This window comes from Trachurus japonicus, chromosome 23 (genome assembly GCF_045865225.1).
Source record: "Trachurus japonicus isolate A0001 chromosome 23, Traja_1.0".
Lineage (NCBI taxonomy): Eukaryota > Metazoa > Chordata > Actinopteri > Carangiformes > Carangidae > Trachurus > Trachurus japonicus.
This window is the reverse complement of record NC_140929.1, coordinates 25,175,793-25,192,116: the sequence shown is the minus strand read 5'-3', so window position 1 is coordinate 25,192,116 and position 16,324 is coordinate 25,175,793. Positions and strand designations below refer to the sequence as shown.

General features: G+C 42.6%; 1 protein-coding gene, 1 long non-coding RNA gene and 1 pseudogene across 3 annotated transcripts in view; all 3 read right to left on the bottom strand.

The window, feature by feature from the left end:
• The window catches only part of slc2a13a (solute carrier family 2 member 13a), a 133,210-nt gene extending 131,309 nt beyond the window's left edge, over window positions 1-1,901 (bottom strand). Inside the window, exon 1 of the mRNA XM_085769801.1 lies at window positions 1,002-1,901. Within this exon, the coding sequence (XP_085625927.1) occupies window positions 1,002-1,632 (631 nt within the window). The 5' untranslated portion in view covers window positions 1,633-1,901. The remainder of the gene's footprint in view (window positions 1-1,001) is intronic.
• An 8,269-nt stretch (window positions 1,902-10,170) lies between these two features.
• Window positions 10,171-14,378, bottom strand: LOC146963111 (uncharacterized). The gene is made up of 5 exons (XR_015035126.1): window positions 14,270-14,378; window positions 12,970-13,024; window positions 12,480-12,564; window positions 12,125-12,217; window positions 10,171-10,242 (listed from the first exon to the last, which is right to left on the bottom strand). It is a non-coding gene; the product is annotated as an uncharacterized LOC146963111 (long non-coding RNA).
• A 1,274-nt stretch (window positions 14,379-15,652) lies between these two features.
• LOC146963110 (NACHT, LRR and PYD domains-containing protein 12-like) overlaps window positions 15,653-16,324 on the bottom strand; it is a 59,597-nt pseudogene continuing 58,925 nt past the window's right edge. Inside the window, exon 19 of the transcript XR_015035149.1 lies at window positions 15,653-16,191. The product of XR_015035149.1 is annotated as an NACHT, LRR and PYD domains-containing protein 12-like (transcript). The remainder of the gene's footprint in view (window positions 16,192-16,324) is intronic.

Sequence of the window (16,324 nt, the reverse complement as noted above, 5' to 3'; positions counted from 1 at the left end):
AGCCTGGAAAGCCAGTTTTAACAGCCCTTTGCACAGAGGATGTGACTCACAAGCAACAGCAGCTGCTATAAATAATTTGGGGTGCATTGAATTCTGATCAAAAGACGGTATTGCATGTAAAGGGTGCACAGAGTGGAGGGAGGAACGCGCTAAGGGACGGACGATTCATGAGAGGAGAAAGTAGGGGGTGAAAAATATTTGCATTGAGGAAGTAAGTTGCAGAAAGGCAATGTGCAAATGTACAGTGTATGTGTGTGTATGTGTGTGTAGGGGAGAGAGCATGGGCCAATCAGACACATGCAACTCTGACTAGTGTCTAATGAAGGCGACCTCACTGACACTAAAAGCCTCCTGCGTGCTCTGTAGGTTTGTCTTGGGGCATGCTGGGACATCATCTGCCTCTTATTTGTCAGTCAGCTCACTCCTCCTTTTATCACTTAATGGTACCCACACAAATAATCAGAATAGGATAATATTGAAGACAGCAAGTTGTCCGCCTGTCAGTGACATGCAGCTTACTGTAGGCAAGCAGAGGGCCCATGCTGTGTAATCAGAACCTCTGAGTAATTGCAAATATCAGGCCTGAGGCAGGGAGAGGCAGAGGGAGGGACAGCCAGCAACCAACCAAACCACTGTGAATTACACAGGCTTTTAGACCTATGGCACTTCAGCTGATTCTTTCTGACCTTTGAACTTTCTAATGGAGAGCAAGTGCAGGGCAACTGTTACAGAAAAAATCAATGAAGTATAACATTATCATTAGTGCAGCCAGTGAGGTGGGATAATTTCACTGATTTCCAATGACGTGCAACTTTGTCTTTGGCTCATGCAGTGACAGTGAAATGCAATAAAGTAGCCTAGGTAGTGCTATTTTACATGCTTAGCCTCTATGATTATATTCCAATGCTTGCTCCAAGAAACTAAATCCTCAAACAAGTAGGCTAGGCTAGGCTATAGTTCTGTCACAACTGAACAAACAGAGCATGCAACACATGTCTTACCCAGCCCCACTCCAACGATGAGCCTCCCCGTCAGCAGCACCTCTTTGCCGGGGGCGGTGCTCAGCACGATCCCGCCGATAGTGAAGAAGAAGCTGGCCAGCAGGATGCACACTCTGCGCCCGAAGAGCCCATTGAGGAAGCCGCCCAGCAGCGCGGACAGGGCGGCCGCGGCCACAGTACTAGATATGAGCAGCTCCTGCCACAGGGCGCTCAGGTCCAGCTCCCTCTTCAGCAGCAGCATCGCCCCGGAGATCACCCCGACATCGTAGCCGAACAGGAAGCCCCCCAGGGCGGAGAAGACGGCCAGGACATAGACGAAACCGGGCGTGACATCCTGCTGGAACTGCTTGCGGGCAGCCCTCTCCAGGTCCCCGGTGTTGCTGTTGGTGGAGGAGGCTGAGGCGGAGGAGGAGGCGGCTGCTGCTGCTGCTGCTGCTGCTGCTGCTGCTGCTGATGATGATGAAGGTGCCGGGGCAGAGGCACCGGCGGCGCCCTGGCTGCTGATGCTGGCGCTGGACGGAGCTTTGATGAGGCTCCGCTCTCCTCCATCGTTCACTTTCTTCCACCGCTCGCCCATCAGGTTGCTCATATTCCGGAGGTTGTAGTCATGGTCGACTTGCTTCCGCGACATATGTGAAATACAACACAGGACAGGGCTGCTGAGTTTACTGCTTCAAAAGAAAAAAAGAAAAGAAAAAGAAAACCAAAATACACTCACCCACTTTACTAATTTTACCCCCCTTCAGTCTGGGAGTTACTGCCAAAGTTGGCTGTCCAAACCCCACTTCCTACTATAATGCTGGCTGCTGAATAAAGTTGTTTTGCAGCCCTGTGTGTGTCAGTGCATCACATTCCCTGTGGTCCTGATGGGAGAGTTGAAGAAGACTGGGGAGAAAAGGTAGATAGGAGGAGTGTAGTGGACCAGTTCGTCACTACCAGCGTCGGCATGACGCAAAGAAGTATTGTTTTGGAAGCATGATGCTGCTGGTGTGGAGAGAGTGGGTCGTTCATAATGAGGATATGGTCTGCTACAATTCAATTAAAAAAATATAATCGCATAATATTCAATAGATACACCGCGATTAATAAACCCACTAGTAACACTGATAGGCAATTAGGATGTGTAGCCGATTCTGTTTACTGAGAGCTGATGGTGATGATGATGATGATGATGATGTAGCCTAAGCTTTATAAAAACAGAATGTAGAGATATGTCATCCATCCTCTGAAAACATAAGGAAGTGAATAGATACTTAAAATTGATAACCTATAACCATGACAGTCTGGATATAAACATAATTGTATATACTCTGATATTGACAACAGGCTGCTTCTGGCAAAACCATAGACTGTAGGCAAAACAGGGAAACGGTTGCCCTCTGCAGGACGGACTGTGATATTACAGGTTCATGTTAAGAGCTGTGGAAACTTCCAAACACCAGTTGATCGTCTCAAAGTGATGGAAACCCTATGTTATCAGATTGTTTACATTTATTTAACTGGCACAATGCTTCATTGAATGGTATCTGCATAACAAACCAGTGTGGAACTAGGCTACTCCCAGCAAACACAAAACATAAACGTTGATTTCCGGTTGAAAACAGGTTGATATAAGGTTTGAACGTCTTTCAACCGTTTAAAAAGCGGTTACAACATCAACGTGTCACAAAACACATATTTGTTTAATTTCAGTTGATGTCTCTTGCTGGGTGAGGCTATCTCATCCTCCCTTCAGAGAAGCACACAATGTATCAATGGTCCCATGTTCACAACTCTGTTCACACACTCAACCATTATCATTGTCTGCCTTCTCCATTATTGATGAAGCTTAAAACACAAAACGTCATCTCTGAATGTGCTGCTTGCCTGCAGCCTGGAGAAATGACGTAGGCTAGTAAATGTGTTCATGTGCATTCATGTATGGCGTGGATCAATATGTGGACAGTGGTGTCACACAAAATGGAGAATGAGTGTGGCCCAATAATGGCCCATGATTGAGTCCATTAGAGTTGGAGAGTAATAATGGGACATGGTTCCTGCACACACAGTGGTGCATATGGTTTCATGGTAAAAAAACAACAACAAAAAAACAAAACAAACAAACAAAAAAACTGTAATGTTTCTCCTGCGGAAATTTACCTTGTGACTCCAGTTGATCTAGCCCAGCTAATATACTAGGACCTAAGGGGTGGCAATGTTTGTCAGGGCTGTCAATCTGTCCTGGTAATTACAGCTAACATTGCAAACCCCAGCAGGCCAGTATTTTCACATTATTGTACCCAAAGAAATTTAAATGAGGGATTCCCAGAAAATGAATCAAATACATTCATACTCAGATGAAGTAAACTGCAACTGCTTAACTTAGATTTAATTACTATACCTTTTAAGATGTACTGCACATATTTGTTTTTCACATAGCCTAATTAAACAATAACATAGCCTACTGTATAAGTATACCCTAATACAAAACAATGGGAAATACTACCAATGTCTCCTCATATCAATGGTCTCCCTATACACCTGCACAAATCATTCTGTTACAGGCCAAATTCAAAGTACCATCTAAGTACCACAATAAAAGTTTTTTGGTTGCTTCTTAAATGTATGCTATTTTTACTGAAGGGATGTTTTTGTGAATTAGAATCGAGGCAGAGGTGTGTAATACTGTTGATTGTGCAAGAAATTCAAACATTTCTTCCTTAGAGAAATAATCCTGCCCTACCTATTGTAGTTCAGTTATGATTGGAAGTCTGTCTTTTAGTGGTGATGAATGAAACTACACGAAATACACGAAAGTCATTCCAAACATAGACTGTAGGTTTCAAATCATTTGGTTAACCACTTGGTTCCGTAAGAAAAAAAAATGGAGAATTTCCACTCGACGATTTCTTGAAAAAGGGGAGGGCAAGGCAATTTTATTTGTATAGCCCGTTTTTACAGTTTGTCTCAAAGGGCTTTACATGGCATCATAACAACATCCTCTGCCCTTAGACCCTCACATCGACTGAGGAAAAACTCCATGACAAACCCTTTTAACAGGGAAAAATCAGAGAAACCTCAGGGTGAGCAACAGAGGAGGGATCCCTCACCCAGGACGGACAGACGTGCAATAGATGTTGTTATATACAGGAAAACAGGTTATAACAGAGAATGTGAGAAACATAGAAATGTTAACAACATGGGACAAGATAAGTAGACGACGAAAAATATAGCGACTCGGGCCACTGTTGACCTATACAATACTTTTATTGAGGAAAATGTAAGAAGAATATAAGGAGTCTAAGATAATTAAAACCTAAAATGAAATCAGCTTCTGACTGCTGATTTCAGCTCAGGTAGGAGGAGGCAACACTACCTAGCCTATACACTTCCAGTGTTTGAGCTAATTACAGGCGATACAGCTCTATCTCCCATGTTACTGCACGCACAGTCGAAATGATGGTGTCTATCTGCTGGTCATGGACTCAGGAGTGCGGCAAGACACAAAAAAAATGTTGCCGTATCCCTTTAAGTTTACCTTACTGCAGCAGTTGAGATATATCTCAACTCTATTGTCTATCTGTATTGTCTATCTCAATTGCTGCAGTAATGTAAACTTATGAATGAGACACCACTTGTATGGTTATTTCTAGTGGCCCCTCTGCTTCAATTTTATGGAAAAAACATCATTATTTTTTGTATTATTATTTTTTTTAATACATACAGAAGAAGAGACATACATACAGAAGAAGAGACCATGGCGAGTAGCAGTAAGAAGAGGAAATGTGCTTGCAAATTCCAAAACGATTGGAAAAAATAATTTGAGTTAAAAAGTAAACAAACTATCCCCTGGCTTAATGAGTGTAAAGAGGCAACGCAGGAAAGCGTAAAGAAAATGGAATTAAGACAAGCTGAAGGATTCGTTTGATAAACTCAAAAATCTCATGTGTGCCTATCAAAAGATAAAGATAAATAAAGACATTCTTCACAGCCTTTATTCTTTCAGTCTGGTATCCTTAGTGTTTATCAAGTGAATCTTCAGATTGGTTTACTTGTTCCCATCCCATCATTTTTTCATTATATGTTTGCATACAACTATCAATTTCACACCTATTCCACACATAACTCTTGCCACCCAATATTGCTGTACCTCCCAATCACAGTTCTGTATAGTTTATCGTGGGCCTAGAATATGGAATTTATTACCTGTAAATTTTTTAAAGTATATTTTTTTTGTGTGTGGCTTTTTTGCCTTTATTTGATAGAATATAGTGAGATAGACAGACAGGAAAGGGGGAGGCAGAGAGAGGGGGAATGACATGCAGAAAAGGTCCGCCTGACGCGGGATTCGAACCGGGGATGCCTGCGTTGAGGACTGTAGCCTCTATATGGGGCAGCCGCCTTAACCACTGCGCCATGCACCCCCCTGCAAATTTTTTTAACTTGTCTTTACAACAATTTAGGAGAGCACTAAAGTCACTCCTGCTAACCAGTCAATACTTTCCATATGGTCTGCCTATATAAACTGGGATTACTTTATATTTTTTATCGTATGTTTATCAAGCTTTTGTATTGCATTGTACAATGTTAAACCATGTTTGTATTTATTATGTATGAACGGTTTTTGTACCTCACAAATGTATGCTCATTAGCTTAGAACTGTAGTTGGAGAATGCCACCCTACAAGCCCCTGGAGGGTTTTTTGGCATTTCCCCTTCACATTGTCTTGGATTTTATATGTTATCTATTTTAACTTTTGATATGTGAAATAAACAAACAAACAAGCCATCAAGCAAGCAAGGTACTCATACTTCTCTGATCTTGTAGCTGCCACAACCCCAGGTTCTAATTTCAGACAGTAAATTCTGTGGTTAGCCCTCCACCTAACCAGCCGATTGAAGCCTCCACTGAAAAATGTGAGCAGTTTCTCCATCACTTCAATCAATAAAATAGAAGACAAATCCTTCCTTTGTTAAAAAAAATATGGCCTGGGTGCATGATGAAGAAGCAGCAAGATGCCTGTGGGAGTGAGGGAGGAGTTTCGTCCATAAATCAAACATCACAGTCAAGAAGGCAGCTTCCGTAAAGGGGGCCCTGTGTCACTCCCATGAGCCCATCTAACATTAGGCAATTATTTACATTTATTTATATAGTGCATTTCATACCAAGGCAACTCAATGTGCTTTACATAAAGACAAAACATTTAAAAAGAACAGCATAAAACAGCATAAAAACAAAAACATTTTTTAAAATGAAGAGAAATTGTAAACATTAAACAGAGTCAAAACCAAGAGCAAAGAACTATAAAAAGTAGAGAGAAAATTAACCTGTATGATGCACCTGAGTTATCATCCTGGGAGTTTCAAATGAAGCCAAAGGAAAAAGAAGAGGAGCTATCCATCTGGGAGCGAGAAAAGAAGAAAAAAAGAGGCTGAAGGAAAAAGAAAGCAAGACAGTGGTAAGTGGAGTGTTATATGAGAATAGTAAATAACTGCTGTTATTGAACAAATGTTGTTAGTATTACAAACAGGGAAACACTTGAATGGCAGCTAATGTTAGAATCAGAGCAGTAGTGACCACTGCGTTAGACTAACAAACGTGAATGTTGTTAATGTAACACTAATAGAAAGAGTAGTGAGTCCGAGGAATAGTATGACACCAATATCTAAGCTCTAAGTTCAGTTGGAGGATTAATAAGCAAAACACAAGTGTTAAATTTAGACAATAACTGGGTGCATTTATTCACCATAGGAAATAGAAACACTTCTCTCTATAAGGTCTAATCCACCTCTATGTTATGCTTTGACAAAATGATAAAACCAAATACAGTAGACCAAGTTCAAGTGAAATTAAATGTACCTCTGTTTACCTCAGAGCTCTGTAAGATATCACAAATAAGAAAGAAGTTGTGCAAGTTAATGAAAAATAGTAACTAGTTACAGTTACTAGTTACTTCATTTAAAAAGTAACTCAGTTAGTAACTGAGTTACTTAAACCAAAAAGTAATGCGTTACTGAGAAAGTAACTTTTTCGTTTCTTTAAAACGTTTTTTTTGGTGGTTTTTTTCCAATGCTCCCACTAAATAAAGGTTGATGGAATAGGCTTTATGCACAGCTCCACTTACTTCCTGAACTTAAACCAGCTCCTTTATTTCCTGTCTTGCATTATTGGACAAACTGATTAGCCTAATCCAGGTGTGTCTGTGACTCTGACCTCAGTAGTCACAACAATGGTCAGACACCTGGAATCAGGAGCAGTGGAGCTGTGGAGCTGTGCATAAAGCCTTTTCCCCTCTAACCGTCATTTCTGTAGACTGATGCTGATGAAAAAACTCGTATTTTTGTCTGTAAATTTTACCATCATCATCATGCTGCATCTTGACCGAGTTACATTCAAGAACCTGTTTTCAGTGACGGAAAGTAGGTAAATTCACTCCAGCGGTCTTTTTTTTTTTTCGATCGATCAACTGTGTTTACCCAGAGCGATTGCTCTGTGTTTAGCGTTTCAGGCGTCATAATTGGAGTCCGTCTGTCTGTCGGATTCATACCGCTGCTGCTGCTCGGGTGGAGTGGGTGCTTGTGTGTCTCGCTGTGACCCTCGAGCTGTGTCCCAGGGGCTGCACTGGCGCACAGCCATAGACTGTAAAAACTATGGACGTAGCATCCGTGACGTCACCCATTGGTTTTGGGGAGTCGTTTTTGTGACTCCAATATGGCGGCCTGAACAGCGCCATGTTGGATTTACCGGCCGAGAACCCGCCCACTGGCCTCGAAGCAGCTGTCCACGGAGCTGCTCAGACCTGTCACTCAACGTTTCCGCGCCCTAATTGGCCAGAACTTTAACCTAATAACAGTAAAACGGTAGAGTTAAAAAAAAATTCACCCCCCTCAGAGTGTGTGCGGGGGTAGAAACTATCGATTGAGACGAAAAAACGTTCTGACACCAGGCTTTTAACATGTTTACTGAGGATGTAAAGTCGGCGATTTTAACATGGGGGTCTATGGGGAATGCTCCCTTCTGACACCAGCCCCCAGAGGAATCCGAGGGGATTGCAGTTTTTTGAACGCGGAAGTGAGCTTCACTTCTCAGACCCACAACTGCCCCCTTGCGCACAGCTGATCGGTCTCGGATGCTGCGTTAGCTGCGTTACCTTTAGCTCGCCGTCCTGCCCTGACCTGACCTGAGGCAGCTGACGTGTGGCCGAAACCACCTTGCGTTCCATTAAACCGAACTGTAGTAACGCGCCACTTCACATTCTCAGTAACGGCAACGGCATTGTAACGATGGGAAAAGTAATCAATTAGATTACTCATTACTGAAAAATATAACGCCGTTAGTAACGCCGTTATACTCTAACGCCGTTATTACCAACACTGACAATGATTCAATAGGCCAATGTAAATTACTGTACCCGGGTACTGAAAATAATAAACTTAAATGAAATCACCTCCGCTGTAAAGTGGGATCTTCCTCACAAAAGGAAATTAGTCCTTCAGTTCAGTTGCAGTCTTTTCAAGTTCAGTTTAGTCAAGTCAAAAGTTTCAATGTCTCCTTTTCGGTTAGTTCAGTCTCAGTTCAGTTATGTAGGGGCCCCCTTTTTATGTTGTTTTGTCAAGTTTCTTATCTGGAATCCAGTTGAAGCTGTCCTGTTGTTTCTCGATCCACGGAGTGGCTCCACTTGCAGCTGTAGTTGCGGCCTGGCTGCCGCTCACCCGCTGAACCCACCGCGAGTCGCCGTTGTCTCCTCTCAGAAGTCAACCATAAAAAAACCAACCTGCATAGTGCACAGTTTAACCTTAGTTAAAGCAGAAGTGGTCCGGTCGTTTTCGCTAATGCTGCGTTCCAGGCAGGCTTTTGAAATCGTAAATTACAGCTTCAAGTCACAACTTACGACTTTGTAGCGTTTCAGGCAACCCACTCGTGTTTTTCCGACCTGTTTTACCGGTGAAAGTCACTATAACGGCCACTCGTAACTTCCGACCGGTGAACTCGTACCAGATCGAACTGGTACCACTTCACGGTCGGAAAAATACGAGTTTCCTTGAACGCACCATAACAGTCCTTGTCCCTACGTCGCCACATTCACGGCGTTCCTTGGCTGCACACACAGCCCTGCATGCCGTTCTCTCTCCTCATTGGATAAAAACTGTAGGATACGATAAATGTTTTCTCTTCGGCTCAGAGCAGAGCAGAGGGACTGACAGACCCGTGTTTCGGTCCAAACACTCTATGTAAGTGATTGCTGTCGGAAGATATAACTATTTAAGACTTATATTAACACAAATATATCACTTACTTCTGCTTTAAAGTCCATATTGATTCTTTAAACTATGCAGCAACAGCTCGTTTTTCTCTGATATCTTTCTCATCTTTACTTTTTTCACACAGTCACAACAAAATACATATCCCACATAGCAAAAGGAGTCCGCCGCGGACCCGCCGCGGATGTAGCGCGGCTTCCGGAACGGACCCGCGAAACGGACCCGTATCGGAGTCCACTTGCACTCCGTGACGGATCCGCTACGAAGGCGGATCGCGGACCCGTCCTGGATCCGCGCTGCATCCGGTCCGCATCCGCGATTTAAATCATACCTCCGCGGCGGGTGATGATCAGTAATGCAGCGCAGTCTGTGATGGAAGATCAGCCCGACAAATGTACACACACCTCAGATGGAGGCCCGCAAATCCGCCGCGGATCCGCAACGGACTCATAATAACCCTCTGGCCCGGATCCGTTTGGGACCCGCAACGGACTTATAAAATACCTCTGGCCCGGGTCCGTTCGGGACCCGCAAATCCGCCGCGGATCCGCAACGGACGCAAAAAAAACCTCTGGCCCGGGTCCGTTTTGGACCCGTTCATCATTTTCAAAATCTCCATAAAATAGCTTAAACTAAAACTATAACTATGCCTAGCCTAGACTTCTACACCAAGCTTAAATCTGCATTGCCATGCATTTTTAACCCAACACTATTGTCAATATACAGAAAAGGTTCAAGTCAAGACATCAACTTACTGTACAAAATGAGGCTACAACTTCAATGAAATGTGAAGCTAAAATATCAGAAAATGAATAACTGGTGAACGACAAGAAGTTCAATACAAATATTGTTTATTCTTTTAAAGTACATGCTACTGGAGTTCTCGCGTGGATGGAGGCGGGACACGTCTCCTCTCTGCACAATCTGCCGCAAGGTGGATGGCGTGTTTGGTCACCTCGTCATCTGTGGCTGACCTGTCACTATATTTTTTCTTACAGCACCTGTAATCAAACAGACAGATATATAGGGAGTCAAGGTCATACCATGTTTAATTTCGAGCAAAAAGAAAAAAAGACATCAAACGTTAAAAAAAAAACAAACAAAAAAAACAGCTGATCGCTTATGTGACAGGGTGAGGGTAAATAAACACAGCTGATGTGAGCGCAGACCTGTCAAAATGCCCTGTCCTGCGTCAGGTGTGCTGCACAGCGTCAGGTGTAGCATATGAACGCAGCTAAAAGCGACCGGTGCCTCTCACGGTGACCAAGCTCAGATAAATACATTGGATCAGCTGTAGTTTATCACGTGTCCTCCCGCATAAAGCCGCAATATACCGGAGCTCCTAAAAAAAACAAAAAAAAAACGCTACGTGCGGCGGAGCTGAAAACAGCTGAGTTCTCCTCTACTACAGCTGACCAGCTGACATGTGGTCAAGACGTACAGAGACCCGTCACAGTGTCACCTAAACTTCAACCTCAGACTGTCTGCTTCCTAGATGATCACACAGGGAGAGCATGAATGTGTGATGAGTTGTGTTACAGAGTCCTGTATCAATGTTTAGGCTTATTCGTCAGTGCTTTATGTTGTCATGATAATTAATAGGCCTATATGCTGAGAAATAAGATTGTAAATAAAACAAATCCTACAGGGAAGACCAATTTATGTTTAACGAATCAAATATTGTTTTGGTCATAGTAACTGATAATAAATAGGCTATGTTTAATTCTCTCTCTCACACTTTGAGAGTTTGCGGTGCTGACGAATGTAGTCCGGTTAGTTGGCTGGGGTCACAAAAATAAAGCGTTTTACTTCTCAAAACAATATGCGTTCAAAAGAGTGATACATTTGCATCACAAAACCGTTGTCCACAAAAAAGTCTGACCTCACAATCGCTTGCTGCTATTTTCTCTCCCTCCGTATCACTGCGCGCTGCCGCCTGTAGACGGCTGTGCGCATTTCCATCAGCTGTTTCATGGAGTTTATTGCTCGGATAGTTCACGTAAACATATCTGATTATGACACAAGTGATGAAGCCATCCCTTGTTTTAGCACAGAGCCAAGGGGAGACCTTTATGAACCTGATGTGATGCTGAACCTCATCAGATGGAGTTAGAACGGGCAGACACAGAGAGGAGGGACAGGGAAGCAACAAGCTGAAGTTAGACCACAGCTGCAGCTGTGACAGACAGGGTGACCGGGTGATGATCAGTAATGCAGCGCAGTCTGTGATGGAAGATCAGCCCGACAAATGTACACACACTATCAGGACGATTATTTTTTCTTGCCGTTATAAAATAGCGAGCCTACACACCAGCCACGTCCACTCTGTTAGCTGGCTCAGCTGACCGGTGGTCAGATGGTGGTTAGATCTTCAAATGTTGAACAAAGTGCATCCAAACGCCAGGCTAAAGAAAGAGCGAGGATCCTCTGACAGCTGCAGGTGAGCTACACGTCAGCTGGCTGCAGAGGAGTGCTGTTCTTTTTTTTTTTTCCAGCAGCACCATCCTTGGAGGTGATGCACGCTGTCTGTCTGTATATTTGTTGGTCTGATCTTCCACCATGGACTGCGCTGCAACGATCACTCTTCTCTGCTCTAACCTCTTTCCTACAGTCTATGGAACTCCATCTGATGAGGTTCAGCATCACATCAGGTTCATAAAGCTCTCCCTTTAGCTCTGTGCTAAAACAAGTAGATAGATATCAAAAGACCCGAACTATCCCTTTAATGAAAAATAAACACACACTTTGATATTAAGATCACTACCATATTATCCTACAACTTAGCTGACTGTAAAGTAATTACAATGAGTAGATGTTTTAAAGTTTATATAAAATACGAAAGATAACATCTCAACATACTAAACCTAAGTAATAGCTACTTACCACATACTCTCTCAATAGATTCTCCGGGTCCTCATTCAGGTAAACGCAGAGGGTCTTTAGGACGCATTCTCTTCCCAGATCCACGTCGTCATCCTACGGCAGAAAAGCAGAGGCACAAGTTGTGTTGTTTGAGTTCATGTCTGTGAAAATTCTCATTTGTCCTGGTAAAAGGCATTTTTGTCTTGAAGACAATCAGTTGTTACACCCCCAACCCAGAGAATATATTTACTTCATCCATTGGTGCAATGATGCCCCCTATTTCTTTTTCATTACTGAGTAATTGTTTAAAAATAATATACATAAATGAAAAAAAACAATAAACTCAGAAAACAACAAATGATTTAGTAATACTCACCACTACTGCAGAGCCTTTGACACAGCACCCTGAGACATGTCAAATATTGCACAGCAACTGAACACCCTTTACACTGCCACATTCACTAGAGAAAGAAAGACAAATGGAAATTGGTTTAGTTTGTGGTGCCATATTATTTTGTGTTGTAATGAAGACTGATTATTAGACATATCTCTCCAAAATAGTTTCAACAAAAAAAATGAACATTAGAATCTTAAAGGCAATAGGACTTGCAGTAATTATCTTTACTCACAATATTAAAAAAGGAATAACATCATAAAAGAAGGTCAGACAACAAATGTAGCCTACAGGGACATCGATCTGCATCACCTGTTACAACAGAGCTGCGCAAAAGAGAAAAAGTGATCGCCCCCGAGAGCATTGTAATCATATCGGTTAACAAGCGTTGGTTATCATCAGTCAGAAAAAAAATTCAAAATGTGCATCCCTAAAACCAACAAAAGCAATTGAATAGTAGGCTAATACTCACCACTACACAGCAGCACCCAGAGACATGTCAAATATTGGCCTAGCTGGAGGATTATCTACACAGTAAAAATAGAAAAAATGTTGAAAAAAAGTCAAGTATGTGGGTGTGTAGACAACATAAACTCAAGGCAGGACATAGAAGACACAAAATAGCTAACTTTAGTTGACTTAAGCTTAGCAAAAATGACAGCCCTCATTATTTAAAAAAAAAAGTTAAAAAAAAAAAAAAAAGAAAAGCTGTGTGCCCGCCCCTCCTCCCCAGCGAATTAAACATAGCCTATTTATGACCAAAACAATATCTGATTATATTTGATTCATTAAACACAAATTATTGGTCTTTCCTGCTTGATTTACAATCTTGTTTCTCAGCATATATTAATCATCATAAAGCACTGACAAGCTTAAACATTAATATTGCCAGTGTGCATGGCATGTGTGAGTGTGTTTGTACTGCTGCTGTAACTTGTGAATTTCCCCGTCGTGGGATGAATAAAGGCAGAGGGAGTGCTGTTGTACTGTATATCAGCACGGGTGTGCGGCCTCGTGCCTACGACCGAATCACACCCGTGCTGATATGTACAACAGCGCCGTTAGCCGCTCGGCTAGCGAAAAGTCACGGAGAATTAAGACATGAGGAGCAAAGAGAGGCTTAAAAAAGTCATTCTAAACTCCGTACCGTTGGAGTTGGTTGCCCTCTTCATAAACATTACGGTGTTTTTTATTTTTTTAATAAAAGCCGAGCGGCTAACTAGCCGTTAGCGGCTAACTAGCCGGCTAACTAGCCGCTAACGGCTAGTTAGTTTTAAAGAAATGAAAATAATTATTTAAAAAAAAAAAAACACCGTAATGTGTATGAAGAGGGCGACTCGTACTTACTGGGTGTCGGAACACCGGGCATAGCCTACTTAAATCGAGGAAATGGGAGGTCGAGGTCGGAGAAATAGCAGCTAAGTTACTTAAGTTACCGCTAGCATAGGCTAACGTTACACAGCATAACAGCTGCGATACATTAAAACAGATAACCATAACGTTACCAAACAACAATGTGTGTTTTTTTAGTCACACAACCACAACATATTCTCCCGAAATTGCTATCCCATTTTAAAACAAAATAGCTACAGACGTGCATCATCACATCTCAGCTAGAAGCTAACCTAGCCTGTTGCACAAAACTACAAAAGTTCTAACAGTGCTAATATCAAACAACGTCATTACAAGCATTAATATACATGACGATTAAAAACACAAAGGCCAATGTTTACTGTGAATGTCGCAATACATCAATAAATCAATAAACTTACTAGAGGCTTCAGCACAACCGTGTCCCAGCAAAGAAAGATGACTCCTCTAGTCTCGGCTCGGTGTGGACTACTGTGGTCGACCGTTACAGTAAAGGCGCGTCCGTGTCCACACGTCCGACACGGGTCCGTCCGGGATCCGCTGTTTGACGGTAGAATAACGGCTCTGCCTGGAGGCGGGGCTGATCCTCTAGGCGGCGGCCAAACGAATGTGACAGTCACGCGGCTTTGGTGACTTGAATGCGGATCCGCGTCGGAGTCTCCTGCTGTGTGGGATGCCTTCAAGAAAATAAAACTTAAAAGGCTATTTTTCTGTTAGCAGTATTTCTTTTACATCTTGAAATCAACAGCGATATGCATTTTCCAAACACATCACGTTTCTCCGATTGGTTTTTTCATCATTCACGGTCATTTAAATTAGCTCAGGCTAACACAGTTAAAGCTAACACTGAAAACACAACACACTCACCGGAGAATAGTCATCAAAACACAGTTATCCTCCTTAATCTTCTGGCAACACAACGTCGTCCCGAACAACTTTAACCTCTTCTCGGACAGCAAAAACATAAAACTTAACCGTATCAACATTCACTCCACGCTGCTCACAAAAAGCTGCATTCACACTTGCGTTCATCTTCTTCCTCATTTCTACCGCAGATTTCTGGACCCACTGGTGAGCGTAATACGCCACCTTGTGGACATTTATATGCTACTACATGCAAAAATCACAACACTTAAAACCATATACACTATGTTAAATTTATGGGGGCTACATTAAGTTTATTACTTAAGGTTTTTGCTTGGCTAGCTAGCGAGTCGGACTGCACTTGAGTCGGTCTGACTGAGAGACTCGGTGTGTGCTGCTCTGGCACTCATGGTTGTGAAGTTACAAAAAAAAATGCAAGGTTAATTAATGTTTTCAGCAGAAGTAAGCGATCCGGTCGTTTTGGCTAACTTCTTGTCAGCCGATGGAGTTAGCAGTCCCCGCCCTCGTCATGGATCTATTGGTCCTCGTCGCTACGTCACCACATTGACGCGCATCCCTTGGCAGCACACACAGCCCTGCATGCCGTTCTCTCTCCTCATTGGATAAAGGTTGTAGGATACAAGGAAAGTTTTCTCCTCGGCTTACAGCAGAGCAGAGTGACTGACAGACCCGTGTTTCAGACCAAACACTCTATATAAGTGATTGCTGTCGGAAGATAGAACTATTTAAGACTTATATTAACACAAACATTCCGCTTACTTCTGACTGTCCACGTAGTCTGATGACACAACATTGCATATTATATTCACTTTAATTGATTGACTCTCGCAGCTGCAGGGTCATGCCAGGGCACATCTATGTGACTGAAGGTAGCCACATTTCATTTAACAAAATGATGTTACGTTGTTATGTTAGGCAGGCTTACACACACACACACACACAGAAAAAAAGAGGCACTGACTAAAGGGCTCTTTGGACATCAAGGGGCAATGGGGCAGGTGCTCCAGCACCCATCGTCCTCCACTCTGCATGTGCCTGATACCCTTATAATTTTAATATTTTCTATTATTCCTTTTCTTAAACACTAAAATACATTTAGTTTCTTCTGGTATCAAAAACAAACAGCTGATGGACTGTTTCTACTTCAGCTTCAGCTGTGTTGACAGGCAGGGATCCACCTCACACAGAACTCTGATCAGAGCTGAACAAGCTGTTTCTCCTTTTTTTTGGACGGTGTTGATCACCTCTCGAGCTTTGTCTGCCCTGTTTGCTATCACAGCAACAGACTCCCTTTCACCGTCAGTTACCACCTCACAGTCCAGGAGTTTATCCAGCAGCTCATGGAGAACTGGTTCAGTCACTCTCTTGATGAACTCAGTCCGAGTAGACCTCAGCCTCTCTACTGCTGAGACACTTGGAGTTGGTTCTGCATGAGGAGCTGGAAGGTGAACAAGAAAGATACTTGTGTTCAAAAAACACATATGTGCTGTAGAAGCAAATTCAATAACAAATGTAGGGGTGGAACCACTCATGAAAAACAATCTGTCTTGTCCAGTTTGCTTCTCTCAGTT